At 39.3% G+C, this 17454-nt stretch overlaps 1 protein-coding gene across 1 annotated transcript in view; it reads left to right on the top strand.

Moving 5' to 3' along the window:
• Positions 1-17454, top strand: part of RyR (Ryanodine receptor) — a 602377-nt gene that overhangs the window by 288172 nt on the left and 296751 nt on the right. Inside the window, 1 exon segment of the mRNA XM_089093383.1 lies at positions 4305-4404. Coding sequence (XP_088949509.1) covers positions 4305-4404 — 100 coding nt within the window.

Below are 17454 nucleotides of genomic sequence, written 5' to 3'. Positions count from 1 at the left end.
CTTGTTGACTTCTTCTCATAACTGTCAGCACCACTCGAAGTTTTTCGAGAGTGTTTGTCATGAGTGCCAAATCGTCGGTGAAGTCAACGTGCTTAAAAGTTTGTCACTGAACTTCAAGCCGAAGTCCAGTCGGGTAGAGGTACTTATCATAACATAGTCAATGACGCAATTAAATGGTTCAGGAGCCCTGGCACATCTTTACCGAACTCCTGTACAAATACAGAAAGGCTGGCTACGTTTCCCGTTGACTTGTACATATCTTGACGTTTGTTCGTACAGTCTCTCAAACTGGAAAGCAGTACGTCTGGAATAGACCTGTTGTTCGTAGTATGAGGCACAGCGACATCCTATCTAAAGAGTCGAAAAAGGCTTTAAAGTCGTCAAAGCCTAAGTACGCCTTCTTTCAAAATTCCCGTGTGTTCTCTATCACTTGCCACAAAATAAATATCTGTTCGCTTGTAGAACGACCGGGCATTAAACCTGCTTGTGCGATTATTCGGTTTCTTCAGGGTATGCTAGAGCACCTGTTGCGGAGAGTCATTGCAAACAAATTAGCAGGGACGGAGAGTAACGCTATACCTCTGTAGTTAAGGCATTGGTTCCTAGATCCTTTCCGTTTCTATAGTGGCTGAATTATCCCAACCCGCCAATCCTTTAGAATGATATCCGTGTGTCAAATTATGCTAAACATTATTTAGAACCACAACAACAAGGCAGGACCCCCACACTTCGAATGCTCTGCAGCTATTCCACAGCAGCAAGGCGTGTGGTTATTTTCAATATCTTGGTAGATTTATTGATTTCCTCGAGGGAAAATGATCATTACTTCGTCATTACTACCAAGTGGAATTGTAGGCGCAAGCGATGCAGCTCTTATGAGATATGGGTCAGGATATGGGACAACATCGAAGTTTAGAAGGGTGGAGAAATGATCTCTCCATCTCTCGAGCTGAGCTGACTCTTCTGGTAACGGGGATCCATTGGAAGCAACAATGAGGTCGACTGAGGTGACTTCCTTGGAAACAAGTTCACGGAGATATCTATATAGTGTCCCAATGTTGCCTTTGCGTGTTGCATTTTCTAGCTCCTTGTTCTTCTCTTGGACGATCTGTTTATTATCGTGATGGCCGAATTTATTTTTCACAATGTTCAGCTTGCGGTATTCTGACATGTTGCCGCTGAGGGAGCCTGCTGGCGTTGTTCTATAACTTTCAGGGTTTAGTCTGACAGCCATTGAGCTTTGCGTGACTGCCTTCGACCAACAGAGGACTCAGTATCTTTCAGGATATTGCTCTTAAAATTTTTCCATGCTCCCTCGGAATAGAGTAGGGACTCGAAGCATTCGAATTTGTTTGATATTTCCACAGCATGCTTTTCTCTGATACTGCAATCTTTCAGATTCTGGAGATTGAAGTGGGGAACTCTAGTACCTGACTCATATTTCTTGAGACGTAGACGAAGAGATGCACCCACGAGTCTGTGATCGGTATTGCATAATTCAGCTCCCCTGTATATTTGGCAGCTGGTGATAAACGAACTCCATCCGTGACTTACGATGACGTAATCTGTCATCTTCCTGGTCTTTCCGTCCTTGCTTTACCAAGTCTATTTGTATATCCTCTTCTCTTGAAAGACTGTGTTTGTGCTAGCGAAGTTATTTGCTATGCAAAGTTGCAAGAGACGGGTTCCGTTTTCACGGACATGGTCTGGATTTGCTCCACCTATCACGCCACGCCATATGCCATCTGGGTCTGAGACAGTGGCGTTAAAGTCGCCCAGAAGTGTGGTGATGTCATGGGGTAATATTTGTGACAATAATCCTTACAGTTGAGAGTAAGACTCGTCTTTGGTAGAGTATTGGTCATCGTTAGTTGGGGTGTACCATACTATTATACTCCACTTCCTATGCTTGTGCTGAAGCCGTGCTGTCATTATTCTGTCGGAGATTTGCTGAGATGATATAAGGCACTTCTTTATGTTCGCAGTCATTACAAGGCCCACGCCATTCCAGCGGAGTGACACGCTTCCAGACCCAAGCAAGTAATACCCGCCTCCAATAGATTCGGAGTTATTGCCTAGAAGATTTGTCTCTGTGATGCCTGCTATTGAGATATTATTACCTTTCAACTCTCGAGCGAGCAGGACTTTTGATACAGGGAAGTTTAGCGTCAAAACATTCCAGATGTTGATTAAGGCCACCTTTGTCAATTAGGTTTAGTTGTTGGTGAGAACTCGGTCTATGGGTAGGCAGGTGTCGATAGTCAGAAGGGGGTAAAGTATCTGAGGCATTGTCTGTTCTTTTTCGTGGTAATTATTTTCAGATGAAGGGTCGTCGGCCCGATCGATCCTAGGCCTGCAGGTTTGTAGTCCACTGGAGTTGGCTCACACGGACAGGGTAGGGGCAGCTCTTTGCAGAGGCCGTTGTACATAAAATTGGATCTTACGCCCTGCCGCAGTTGTCCTCCTATAGAGGATCCTCCTACGAGGATGTTTTGCTTCACCATGCTATTTAATCCACTGCTGGGAGAAGGTTTGCACTCACGGGACTTATCCAAATGCCGTTGGGTCCTGCTGAATGTACATCCGAGGGGCCTTCTTCCTCCTTCGCCTTTATTTACGACGCCCGGGCGAGCTTGTCCCGGTTTTTATTGTGGTACCCCAGGGACTAGGTCCTCCCTTGGTCCGCGTCTCCTACTCAATGGAGGTATCCTACATATCGGTAGGACTTTCCCCTATCTGCCACCTGGGGGCGCGCTGAGTGCCCTGGGAGAGGCCCCTACTGAGCAAACAGAAATTGCGATAAGAAATAATAGGCCTACGACTTCCCCCTAAACCCTCTGAAGGCCAGTACATCATTTGAGTTTTATGTGGCGATGTTGCGTTTGGTGTTTGATGTAATTATCAATGTTCATCTCTGTTTGTTTTCGGTTTCGTTTATTCATTGATAGTAATTTCTGTTAGGTTTAAGTTTGAACTATTATATTACTTTATTTCTGCTGGATTTAGATTTTAATATGGCTCTTTACTTTTCTTCGGAAAACTTCTTTTTTGGGGATTTTTTTAAATTAATGCTAAAAAAATTATAAAGATATCTTTATCAGGACAGTATACAATTTAAAATTTGTAGCTAAGATTTCTGGACATTTTATCTGTTATTTAGACAAATAAAAATATCTGTCGAAATATACACTCGTCTTAGTTATAATTTTTCACACTTAACTCTTTGTAAATCTATAAATTCTCTGGAACTTTTTTATTTGTAGTCTCCTACAGTGATAATGTAGTTAGCTATTGATGTGGCAGCCTAATTCGAAATTTAACTTATCATAGGCCGTGAAAATTCACCATGGCTCATTGGAGATATGCGGAAAGCGATTCGATGTTGGTGATATCATTGGCTGCATGCTTGATATTCACGATAAAATAATTTGTAAGTCTCCTCTGTAAGGTGCCCAGTGAGGGTTGCTGTGCAAATATTTTATTTTTCTCCCTTCCCACCTTCTCTCTGTTGAGAATTACTCAAGTGCGTTGTCAGCACATCATAGACTAGTTTCTCTGAGTCTTTGTTGGTGAAATATCAGAATACTTCCCTTTAAATTTAATTCTAGAGAACAGGCTAGTCTGAGATTTTCATGAAAAGTTATCTTACGGAAAATTGTTATCTATTATATTCTGTTATTATTCACGTCACAGAAGAAAATGGGCAGCTCAGAGGAATGGAAACAAGTGATGGCTGTGACAGGAACGCACACAGGGGGTTGGGGCAATTCTTTTTCCTATTATAAAATAACATTTGTACTTGTTTTATTAATGCCCCCTCTCCAAAAACAATGTTACTATTACAGCCCCCTCCCTCCCCTTCCCCCCAAAAACAATTCCTGCGTAAGGGGCTGAACTGTGACAGATTGAAATTCAGAATACACCCAACCCTATTTGAGAATGCTGCTACCTCTATTTGAGAGTTCTACTACCTTGTGTTATCTAAACCTTTTGGAGTGCCTCTATGCATTCAAAACTTTGAGATGGTCTGATGAATGCAGTTGGGCCTCATAGTTTGTCTATTTGTGATATTTTTGCGGTTATGAAGCCCTTCCATGCTGAACCAGATTGTGGTTCATAATCGCTTTTGCTAATGTTTTGCTAAACCTAAGTTTTCAAATTTAATTTCATTTATCCCTTGTGCTGTTTCATAACTTTTTCCACTTGTTTGCTGGTTGATGGGAATTGTAAGGTAAAAAAAGTTTCAATTGTGAATGCAACCTTATACCTTTCATTTACCCTGTGTATTTTCTTTCCTTTCTAAGGAGGAGAAAGCCTATATGGGATTGTATGAAAACTATGGACATATCACAGAACTAGGCGACGTTATCGGAGTGTTTCTTGATCTTGTTGACAAGACTATTAGTAAGTAATATTTATTTTTTCTTTCGTCAATGGCATGTTAGTAAAAATACTTCAGTGAAGTTTATGATGACGTTGAAGATGTTAAGGTGATGTTTATTCTGAGATTAGAATGAAATTTCCTTTTTTTATTCTACAAGGACACAAAATCTGATTGATAAAGTTGCATAAACTCTTAACGACAGGAATCTTCATTACAAAGTTTAATAAATAAGCTAACAAGACCGTATCCAGGGGGGTTAACGTGTTTGACCCCCCCCCCCTCCCCTAAAAAAGATTGTCTTACTCTGTAAAAAAGTAATAAAAATTCATATAAACAAACTTTTGATGCGTTTTTAAATCTTTTCTCCCCCCCCCCCCGAATAAAAATCCCGGGTGTGCCCTTGTAAGCTATATCCACTATTCCTTTAACTGGAAGAATTGCAAAAATTCTCTTATGCCGTGCTGGTGTGATAGTAGTAAGTAAGATAAATTTGATCAGTTTGATCAAGGAGTCGAAAATATAGTTTAGGAAATAGTAAGCTCGTACGAAATTAAATGAGTCGGTAGGCCTATAGGGGTTTTCAACCTTCCTTTCAGAGCTTCAGTGGGGAAGATGCCGCAAGGTATTGGATTCAGACCCTCCTGCGGATTACCGCCAGCTCTGCTGCGGATAAGACACAAAGATAATGTGTATTTAGAAAAGGGACTATCACGATGATAGAAGGTAAAACAGAGCTATATAGTCTCAAACGAAAACACAGAAAACAGCATACTTTAGTCTCAGTTTAATTGCTAAATTGTTGTAAATTTGAGATGAAAAGTTTCCAAGTAAAGATTAATAAACATAAAACATGAAAGAAGGTTGGTTATTAAAGTAGGCTAACAACTACAAAAGTATAAACATAAGGTCATTGGTTGTTCTTTGTCTTGTGAAACATTGTTGGCAATTGAGAATTATTGTCTTTCAAATAGGCTAACCATCCATACAATCAGTAAATATTTAATCGCCAAGACTAATGGTATGTCATCAAGTAATTGATTGAATGTCGCATCTTGCTTGAAAAAAAAAAAAAAAAAACTTTGCTTAAGATAGTATAAACACAAGAAACATGTTATGCCCCTTTCCCCTCTCCATTTAAAGTTAGCTAAATGATGCCAAAATTAGTAATCGGTTAAGGTGGACCTGTACAGGGTGAGTTTGTAGCGGCGTCGCCAAACACAGACAAATGATTACGTGGCTTCTGTGTAAATATGCTTCTCAACGTACATAATATTGCAGCACTTATTTTTACCCATTTTTCTATTGCCTTGTTGCTTTCACCGTTGAGATTGCCTAAATTTGATAGTATTTTTAAATTGTTTTGATTAAATATAAATAGATTTTGTTGGTCTCCCCTTCTTCTATTTCATGTCCATAAACTATAAAGCACCCTAGTTGAGGTACATGTGGCATTCTTTCTCAAAAACAATTTCTGCCAAAACATCAAATATTTTTAATACTGCTCGGTATGGAATTTTTTATTTAATTTGGCTTATCTCAATCACGTCGTGTAATTTTTCTGTTAATCAAGGGAGTTTCTTTTAAAAAAGTTGAAGTCACGAGAATTAACAATCCAACTTTTACTTATGTGATTTGGCGTTTGTTCAAGTATTTGCTTAACATAATTTTCTTCATTTCTTTTTGTTATTTTTGATTGAAATTTGCAATATCCTCGTCATGCTGGTTTTCTCTTTTTCCTTTTTTTTCATTTCAGGAATTTTTTTTAATTTCCGTTAGGCTAGGAAAACGTAAGTCGATAAAACAGGCGGAATAAAACTGGGAACAAATCATCGTTGAAGTACTACCTCCGACTTTCCCTTCGGTCCAGGAACCAGAAATGTAAAGTGATAAGAATACAAGAATATATTTACTGGAAAACATATATGGTTGATCTAACCCAGGGAAAAAGAAGGGGGAGATTTCCAGAGGCCTTACTCCTTGGAATCAAACTAAAAAATTGTCAGTGCTGAAAAAAATATTTAATTGATAGAACTTGCATGGAACACAGCAAGTCCTTATGTACAGTTAGACACTATAATATTATAATTTATATATGATCCTGTATAAACCACAAGTAAAAGTAGAGCTAAGAAATATAGAAAAACGAGAAAATATTGCAATTAACTATGCGAAAACGGGAAAAGACCCTGATAGGGTTCAAACTTCGAAACCGCAGACTCAAACAGCCTCTCGTGTGGCAATGCCAGCCAGCTTTGCCTTATATCTGGGACATTAAGAATCTGCACGATTTTTCAATAATCCAGCTATCGACATTTTGACTGACGAATTCAGACGATTCGAACTGGACTTATTAGAAGTTTCAGAAATTTATATTCATGGGGTAGGAAGCATGAAATTAGGTGATATAGAATATATTTACTTAGGCAGGAAGGATAGGTTACATAGACAGCGAATAGGGCTGATGATGAATAAGGAAGCTGCTAAGTCTTGTTTAGGCTGGGAAGGTATTATAGAATACTTATAGAATACTAATCGTTCATTTTATGACCAAAATTTCAGGGTATCAGTTATAGTAGTATATGCGCCTGTAGAACCGACTGACGTAGATGCTAGTGACTCAGATTAATTTTACTTACAGTTACTGGAGCAAATAGACAGGGTCCCAGGTATGTGGTATATGTTGTTTTGATTTGGAGATTTTAACGCCCAGGTCGGTAAAAATAGGGATAGATATTATCCTAGCCTAGGTAAATTTTGTGTAGAAAAAAAAAAAAAAAAGAAATGGCTACAAACTGCTGCGATTTTGTAGGTAGAACAATCTAGTTATAACCAAGGCAGTGATTGGTCATAAAATGGCCCATAATTTAACATGGTATTCACGTGATGGTAAGACAGCAAATCTTATTGATTATGTCATTGTATTAATTAAAAAAAACTTTCAGTAAAAGAAGGTTTGCAAAGAAAAGTAAAGGCCATTTTAAACTTAAGACACTAGCGCCCATAAGCTGAATTTTAGGGGGGGGGCTTAGCTGGTCTAATTGGCACTTCGAATGCTGTATAATATAAATCTAAAAAAAATATATGAAATATAAGGCAGCAACATTCAGCCAGGGGGACCGGAGGCCCCCTCGGCCCCCCCCCTATATGGGCACCCATGACTTAAGATCAGCAGATACAAATACCTGTTAAAATTCAAACCCAAAACGACCGGAAATTACTATTAAAGAATAAATGAAACCCAAAACGAACAGAAATAAATAAACAATCATAGCAAAAAAACATACAGCAAGTAATATTACAAATGAATAAATAAATCTTAAAGCGAATAAGGCTTAAATTGAATATGCAAATGAAGCTTAAAACGAAAAAAGTATTTTGCTACTTAAGTGTAGATGAAACCCAAAACGAACAGAAATTAAATAAGCAATCAATGCAAACAAACATACAATAGATACTAATATGAATGAATAAATAAATGTTAAAACGAGTGAAACTTAAATTGAATATGCAAATCAAGCTTGAATCGAACAAAAATAACTACAAACAAGAGTTTGGGTATCGCCTCCTTCTCTCACTGCAAAAGTCTAAAGCCTACTGCGTCATTGGCGCAAAAAGGCCCTAGATTTCTCGATTTCCAGTCGAATGAGCCCCCTTTGAAGTTTATACGACGACCCCTTCTATATGAAGTGCCTCTGGGAAAAAAAGGAATGTGGGGGGGGGCGGCTAGCTACCCTCGGATCACTTTTGACTCTTAAAAAGTGAATTACAACTTCTAATTTCCAATCAAATGAGCCCTCTATGAAGTTTATACGAGCATACCTTCCATAATAACCATATATGCCCCCAGGGTATAACTTACAACGCCTACCCCTGGGCCCTTTGGGGGCTATATCGACACCGGAGTTTTTGTTATCTGAACTTAGAACTATTTTTAACAAAATGTCTATTACAAAATTTTTATCTGATGCCTTTAGGGTACGGAGGGGGGGGGGGCTAGTTGCCCTCCGATCTCTTTTGACTCTTAAAAAGTGAACGAGAACTTTCAATTTCCAATAAAATGAGCCCTCTCCGATGTGTATACGAGCATCCTTTCCATAAGAACTATATATGCCGCCAGAGTATTACTTACAAGGCCTGCCTCCGGGCCCTGGGGGGTTGCGTCGACACAGGAGTTTTTCTTATCTGACCTTTGAAGTATTTTTAATGAAATTGCTATTTTAAGATCTTTATCGGACGGGCTTGGGGGGAAAAGGTGTGTGGGGGAGAGGGCTAGTTGCCCTCGGATATCTTTTGACTCTTAAAAAGTGAACTAGAACTTTCAATTTTCAATCAAATGAGCCCTCTCCGAAATTTATACGAGCATCCCTTTCATAAGAACCATATATGCCCCCAGGACAACACTTGCAACGCCTATCCCTTGGGCCCTGGGGGGTTGTGTTGACACTGGGGTTTTGTTATCTAATTTTTGAACAATTTTTAAAAGAATGCCTATCTCAAAATTTTGTAGCGGATGGATTTGGGGGAAAAAGGGCGTGGGGGGCTAGTTGTCCTTAAATCTCTTGACTCTTAAAAAGGGAACTAGAACCTTCAATTTCCAATCAAATGAGCCTTCTATGAAGTTTTTACGAACATGCCTTTCATAAGAACCATACATTCCTTCAGGGCATAAATCAGAACGCCTTCCCCCGTGCCTTGGGGGATTGTATTGACACCGAAGTTTTTCTTATCCGACCTTTGAACTATTTCTAACAAAATGTCAAAGTTTTCATCAGATGGGTTTGGAAAAAGAAGGCGTGGGGGGGCTAGGTACTCTCGGAACTCTTTTGGCCCGTAATAAGTGAACTAGAACTTTCAATTTCCAATCAAGTTATCCCTCTCTGTCGTTCCTATAGAAGTTTTTTCCATGAGAATTATATACGCCCCAGAGTAGAACACACGACATTTGCCCCCCGGGCCCTTGGGGGTTGTGTTGAAAGCTGAAATGTTGTTACCTCACCTTTGAACAATTTTTAACAAAATGGCTATCTCAAAATTTTTATCGGATGCATTTGGGAAAAAGAGGCATGGGGGGGCTAGTTGCCCTCCAATCTGTTGACTCTCAAAAAGTGAACTAGATCGTTCAATTTCAAATCAAATGAGCCCTGTATGAAGTTTTTACGAGCATCCCTTCCATAAGAACCATATATTCCCCCAGGGCATAACTTACAAAGCCTGCCCTTGGGTCCAGGGGGGCTGTGTCGACCCCGGAGTTTTCGTTATATGGTCTTTGAACTATTTTTTAAAAAACGGCTATCTCAAGGTTCTTATCGGATGGGTTTGAGGACAAAAAGGGCGTGGAGGGGGGGGGCTAGGTGCCCTCATCTCTTTTGACTCTTAAAAAGTGAACTAGAACTTTCCATTTCCGATCGAATGAGCTCTCTTTGAAGTTTATACGAGCATCCCTTCCATAAGAACCATATATGCCCCCACGGCATAACTTACTACGCCTGCCCGGGGGGGGGGGGGGTGTCGACACTGGAGTTTTTGTTATATGATCTTTGAACTATTTTTAACAAAATAACTGTCGAAAAATTTTTATCGGATGTATTTGGCAAAAAAGAGCTTGGGGGAGGCTTGTTGCCCTCTGATCACTTTTACTCTTTAAAAGGGCACTAGAACTCTCGATTTCCAATCGAATGAGCCCTCTTTGAAGTTTATACAACCACCCCTTCCATATAAAGTGCCTCTGGGAAAAAAAAGAAGAAGATTGGAGCCGTATGGCCTTTACTATAGGCAACGCTTTAGCGTTGCCTCTGAAACCAAAGACTGGTAGGATCAATACAAGGTACTAGGGTATATAAGAGTGCTTTTATTGTTGTTAAAAGTAAAGATCGCCATCTAGTAGTGTCTAGGGTTAATTTAAAGCTAAAATTTAGGAAGGGTAACTACCCCCCGGGAAGTTATGACGTTGGTAGACTCGAGGATGAAAACTTGAGAGAAACTTTCAAGGAACAATTGAATACTAAACTGAAGAGTTTAAATTTGACAATATGGAAGAGGGTTGGAATAATTTTAGGAAAACAATTTGTGAAGTTGCTGAGGGAAGAAAGCTAGGAGCGCAGCTGGGAATATAGTGAAAAAGCCTTATGATTAATAGACAGGAGAAGAGGCTTGTACAAGAATTATCTTAGTCATAGATCATATAAAAACAATGGGACTGTAAAGAAAGTGGAGGAAGCATTAAAATATGAACTATGGAGGTATGAGGTGCAGACCTGGGATAAAATTGCCGAGGATTTGGAAGTTGCAGCTAGACGGCATAATAGTAAAATATTGTACTGGCATGTTAATGAAATGAGACGGAGTGGTCAATCCAGAATTGTACCAGTTAAAGATATTTAAAGGGCCACAATTATTGATGAGAAAAGAGTTAAAGAGAGGGGCAGAATATTTTGAGATTGTGCTAAATCGAGCAGAGTTGCAGGAAAATATATATAGGAAAATGAAAAAGTGTGTGACACCTTGGACGCGAAGGAAGATTTGTTTTTCGAGGAAGAATTAGCGACAGTACTAAAAAGATTAAAAAGTAATAAGGCTTCAGCTGCTGATAGTGTAGTAAATTTGTTTCTTAAATACGGTGGCTCTGAGGTTAGAAATAAGATGAAGATTGCGAATATGATATTTGAAAAAGGAGAGGCACCTAGCGATTTTGGGAAATTCCTAATTAAATCACTGTATCAGAAAGGTGATAAGAGTGAGTGTGGTAATTATCGAGGCATTAGTCTAGCCTCTTTAGTTAGCAAATTACTTAATAATATGAAACTTTTTAGACTGAGACATGCTGTAGCCAAAGTTATAAGAGAAGAACAGTGCGGTTTTAGAAAAGGTAGAAGATGTGTCGACCAAAGTTTTTTCTAAGGTTAATAATTGAGATGTGCCTGATTTATCAAACACCTTTGGTCCTCGGTTTTATAGATTATGAGCAAGCGTTTGATTCTGTTGATAGAAGAGCTTTAGCAAAGGTCTTATCCTTGTATGCTATACCAGACAAATACATTAAAGTGATTAGTGCTATGTACGAGAATAACACTACTGCGATTAAGGTAGGAAATGAGGTTAGCAGCTGGTTTCATTTTAAATCAGGAGTTAACAGGGTTGTCTTCTATCCCCCTTTATATGGATCATTTTGATGGATTTTGTCTTAAGGAGCACAGGAAAGGCAATGGGTGACCACGGAATCAAACAGGGAGGGAAAACTCTCCTGGGCTTAGATGATTCAAGCATGCTAGATGTAAGTGTGAGCAAAATGAATGAACTCTTATAGGTTTTGTGAGTTTAGGGAGCTAGAATAGGTTTAAAAACTAATGTTAAGAAGACTAAGTAACTAATCCTAGGAATAAGTGAATATGAAAAGGTGATGTTGGGTAACGAAAAGATTGATCAGGTGGACAGCTTGACTTAGCTTGGTAGTATTATTAGTAAAGACGATGGCAGCAGTAAAGATGTTAAAAATAGAATAGCCAAGGCTCAGGGTCTTTTTTCACTGTTAAAAAAAGTTTGGAAGAACAGGAAGATAGGTCTGCAAACCAAAACTAGAATTTTTGAGCCTGCAGTGATGACAGTGTTCAAATACGGCTCTGAAGCATGGGTGCTCTGAAAAGTGGATGAAGATTTGCTAGATATTTTCCAGAGAAATTGCCTACGGATTGTTCTGGGTACTCGGCTGACTGACCGTCTTTCAAACAGTACGCTGTACGAAAAGTGTGGTTCAATCCCGCTTTCTAGGGCTACAATGAGGGAAAGATTGAGATAGCTTGGGCATGTTTTGCGAATGAAGGAAGATAGATTGGCGAAGATTGTCTTTTTCGGCTAACCGTCTGAGGCTAACAGGAAAGTAGGTCGTCCTTGGTTGGGGTGGGAGGATGTCATAAAGAAAAATTATTAAGGAAATATGAGCTTCCTAAGAGGGTGTAAAGAGGGAAGCTCTGAAAAGATTAGGATGGAGGAGGAGCGTGTCTAGCTGTGTTGGCCCCGGTGGCTTGGTGCTGCGGTGAGTTGTTACTATATATATCAGGTTATTTATATATATATATATATATATATATATATATATATATATATATATATATATATATATATATATATATATATATATATATATATATATATATAGTATATATATACACACACACACATATATATATATATATATATATATATATATATATATATATATATATATATATATATATATATATATATCGAACACTTCGTGGTAACGAACTGTAAGTAAGGAGCGACCCGGCTCAATGGTAACCGAAACTCTAAAAGACGGTATTTTGATACCAATAGATACATCAAAAGAATCAAATTTTATGCTGATTTCAAATATATAAGTTTCATAAAGTTTAGTCTTACCCATCAAAAGTTACGCGAGAAAATTTAGCTGATTTTAGAAAAAAGGGGAAATACCCCCTAAAAATTATAGAACCTTTAATGAAAATCGCACCATCATATACAGCGTATCAGAGAACCCTACTGTAGAGGTTTCAAGCACCTATCTACAAAAATGTGGAATTTTGTATTTTTTGCCAGAAGAAAGATCACGGATGCGTGTTTATTTTTATTTTACTTTTTTTATTTTTTTTTATCGCAGGGGTGATCGTGTCGACCCAGTTGTCCTAGAATATCTTGATAGGGCTCATTGGAACGGAAAATAAAATCTCTACTTCTCTATTTAAGTGACCAAAAAAATGGAGGGCAACTAGGTCCCCTCCCACGCTCATTTTTTTCCCAAGTCACCCGATCAAAATTTTGAGATCGCCATTTTGTTCAGCATGGTCGAAAATATGATAAATATGTGTTTTAGAATGACTTCCCCCGAAGTCCCCAGAGGGAGGACTGAAAGTTATGAACTTTACCCAATGTTAACATATAGCATTGGTTATTGGGAAGTATACAGACATTTTCAGGAGGGATTTTTTCTGGTAGGTGGGGGGGTCGGGGGTTATATGGGAGGATCTTTCCATGAAGGAAGTTTTCATGGGGAAAGGGATATTGCTATGAAGGGCGCGCCAGATTTCCCAGCATTATTAAAGAAAAAGATCACAAATTAAATATAAAAAAAACAAGTTTTTCAACTGAAAGTAAGGAGCAACATCAAAACTTAAAACGAACAGAAAATTTTACATATATGATTGGGTTCACCCCCTAGTCAATAATTCGCTCTTTAAGCCAAAGATTTTTTAGTACTTTCATAAGAGCTATTTATTCTAATTAACGGCCTTTTTGATTAAAGGGTCATTTTTAAAGAATTAGAACAAAATTCGAACTTTAGCGTAAAGAGCAAGGTATTGACTAGGGGGCCAACCCCTTAATATACGTATTAAAAATCTATGAATATAGAAGTTCGTTATGTAAGTTAATTCGTAAGTTAAGTATATTTATTACTAATAAAAACGTTCGCAAATAAAATTAGACAAGTTTCGAGAAAGCCATTTAACAAAATAAAAGCGAAATTAATATGCAAATTTTGTTTTAATTATTCATGTACGGTGTGCCACAATCAAAACCTTTATTAATTCAAAAACGTTCAAAAATTAAATAAAAAAAAACGAGTTTTTTTAACTGAAAGTAAGGAACGACGTTAAAACTTAAAACGAACAGAAATTATTCCGTACATGAAAGGGGCTATCCCCTCCTCAACGCCTCGCTCTTTACGCTAAAGTTTGACTTTCTCACAACTTTTTTTTTTTTAACAATAAAAAACTTTAGCGTAAAGAGCGAGGCGTTGAGGAGGGGATAGCCCCTTTCATATACGGAATAATTTCTGTTCGTTTTAAGTTTTTAACATCGTTCCTTACTTTCAGTTAAAAAAAACTTGTTTTTTTTTTATTTAATATATATATTAGAGCGAATGGTCATACAAACATGAGTTCAGGGTTGGTAGCCTCGCCCAGTCCCCAAGGAATCTTGGGTTCAACTCCCATACTAGCAGCGATTTTTTCAAGCAATTTTATTTAATGGCTACTTTAATAAAACTTATTATTTTCGCAATTCATACAAAGATAGTTTTAATTTTTTAAACTTAATTTCATGAAATATAAAAACAGTTCAAAAATTGGTGTTTCTCATATTTTATTAGCTTTTATAGCTACGCACCTATTGTGGATATCACTGACGTTCTTGTGTTCTCTGTTTCTTAGCGTGTTTGGATAGTTATCACTAACAGACGATTAGTGTCTGAATTGAGTATTCTTACTTACTACTGCTTACTTACTACGTGGGGTGGTCTGCAGCAAGGGCCTCTGTATCAGACAGCAAAATTCCAGATTGATCCAGGATATTCCCAAGACTATCACTCCACCGGAACGTTGGTCTTCCTCTCTGACGCTTCCAGCCACTACTAGTTGGCTCAAAGTCGTAAAGAATCTGAGCCGGGGTGTCTGTAGGCAATCGCAAAAGATTTCCAAACAAACAAAGTGTCTGCTCGGCAACCAGGTATGACAAAGGTGACCGGGAAGTCATACTACGTCGGCGGTCGTTGCTGACAAAGTCTGTCCATCGGGTCTCCTTGATTTTCCGAAGCCACTTAGATTGAAGAGTGTTGAGACGGCACTGGGCAGCAGCAGTTTTAGGCCAAGTTTCAGCTCCGTATAGCAGGATCAAATAGACTGATCCTTCAAGTATCTTGATTTTGGTGGCTCGTTTGGTCATTGACTTCTTCCAAATATGGCTCAGTCTATCGAAGACGGCAGAGACCTTGGCCGCGCGAGCAGCAACTTCATGATCGATGCAGCCATACAATGATATAATTGAACCAAGCTAAGTGAACTGCAGTTTTAGGCCAAGTTTCAGCTCCGTATTGCATGATCGAAAAGACTGATCCTCCAAGTATCTTGATTTTGGTGGCTCGTTTGGTCATTGACTTCTTCCAAATATGGCTCAGTCTATCGAAGACGGCAGAGACCTTGGCCGTGCGAGCAGCAACTTCATGATCGATGCAGCCATACAATGATGTAATTGAACCAAGCTAAGTGAACTGGTCAACCCCTTCGATTTGGTTTCTGGCGACCAAGTAATTAGAATTATCGGCGTCTGACGTTGGCTGCACTACCATAACCTTCGTCTTTTTCCAGTTAATGGATAGTTCTGTCCTGGCAGCTTCACCCAGAAGCATGTTTAGAGTCATGAGCAGCTGTGACTTGGAGTGGGTGACTAGTGCTATGTCATCAGTAAAGTCGCAATCCGTGGCATCTCTATCCCTGTACTTGAGTAGAAAGCTCAACTTCCGGGTCGTACAAGTCATAATATGATCAATAATACAATTAAATAGCTCAGAAGCAACTGAACAACTTTGGCTGACTCCTGTTCTTTCTAGAAAGAACGTGCTACGTCTACCATTCACTTGCACACAGCTTTCAGTCTCTTGATGCATGGCCCTGAGTAGGCAGACATATTTTGACGGGAGACCAATATTACAAAGGATATTCCATAGAGAATCGCGGTCTACTGAGTTGAATGCTGCCTTGAAATCAACATAAGCAATGAAAGCCTGCTGAAGTTCGCCTTCTCGATGATTTGTCTTATAGAAAATATCTGCTCTGTCCTTCATCGGCCAGGCATAAAACCAGCCTGCTCTACTCTGCGCTTTCGTCGGAGGTGTGCAAAACATCGCTGCAACAAAACCACAGAAAAGAGCTTTCCTGATGCCGAGAGGAGTGTTATCCCTCTATAGTTCCTGCACTCCCTCCTGGAACCTTTTCTCTTCCACAGTGGTAGGATCATCCCTGTACCCCAGTTTTTCGGGAAGATCTCCGAGTCTCGTATTGCATTGTATAGTGTTCGGAGCCATAACAGGATAGTGCCACTGCCGTTTTTAAGCAGTTCCCGTGGAGATTTCACAGATCCCAGGAGCTTTGCGGTTTTTCAATTTCTTCAAATCATTTTGAATTTCTACCACTCAGAACTGCTTAATGTCAACATTAACTAGGTTATTATAAATCACAGGTTGTGGGATGGCAGGAGATGCTACAGATGGAGAGAGAGGGGACGCATTAAGCAGGGATGAAAAGTTTTCGTTCCATCTTGAAAAGTTGAACACTATGTCTTCAAGGATTACCCCGTCCACAGATAGTACGTTTTCTATTGGTTGAGCACACTGGCCCGAAAGGTCACGTAAGTGTTTGTACACAGCTCCAACGTCCTTCCTCACGGCAGCTTATTTTAGCTCATCTGCTTTGGTGTCAACGACCGACTTGAGATCTCTTTGTATCAGCTTATTCCCGACGCCCTTGAGATGTCACTAGGTCTTCATATCCCCCCACAGTCTGGCATGCCTTCGGAGGGTAATGACATCCACAGCTTCCTGTGACAGCCAAAGCCTTTTGACCTGAACTTGCAAGCCAAGAGTTGTTCTAGCTTCGTTGATGAATCCAGTTTTGAACGAGTCCCACATGGCTTCAGCATCCGAAAACTCGGACAGGCTTTCAAAACTATTTTTAATTTCAACTGCACACCGCTCTTTGATCACAGGAGTATCAAGACTGCGGAGATTTAGCGTTTTAATGCGCTTGTTGATCTTCTGAAATTTCAGCTTAAGACGAATTTCTGCAACTACAAGTCGGTGATCAGTATTACCCAGGCCAGCACCACGAAACCAGTGGCAATTATAAACCCACAGCCTCCATCGTCAAGAGATGATGATACAATCAATCATTTTCTTTGTGACTCCGTCGTTACTATACCAATTATACTGACGAATTTGAGGTCTTTCGAAAACTGTGTTGGAGATAACAAGCTGATGGGTGTTGCAGAACTGAAGCATACGATTTTCATTCTCATTTATTACGTCTGGGTTAACATGTCCCATGACGCCTATCCATATGCCTGTGAGATCACTAGCGGTAGCGTTCAAGTCCCCAATCAGAAGTAATATATCATGGGGAGAGGCAGAAGAAATCAGTTGTGTGAGGTCTGTGTAAAACTGGTCCTTAACATTGGGGTTGGCCCCATTTTTTGGCGCATAGCATACAGCTACAAAGAATCCTGCACGATGGTGTCTCAGGTGGACTGTGAGGAGACGCTCTGAT

This window comes from Artemia sp. Qi Xiang Cuo, chromosome 8 (assembly GCF_049724085.1).
Source record: "Artemia sp. Qi Xiang Cuo chromosome 8, ASM4972408v1, whole genome shotgun sequence".
Lineage (NCBI taxonomy): Eukaryota > Metazoa > Arthropoda > Branchiopoda > Anostraca > Artemiidae > Artemia > Artemia sp. Qi Xiang Cuo.
This window is presented reverse-complemented; position numbering and strand designations above follow the sequence as displayed.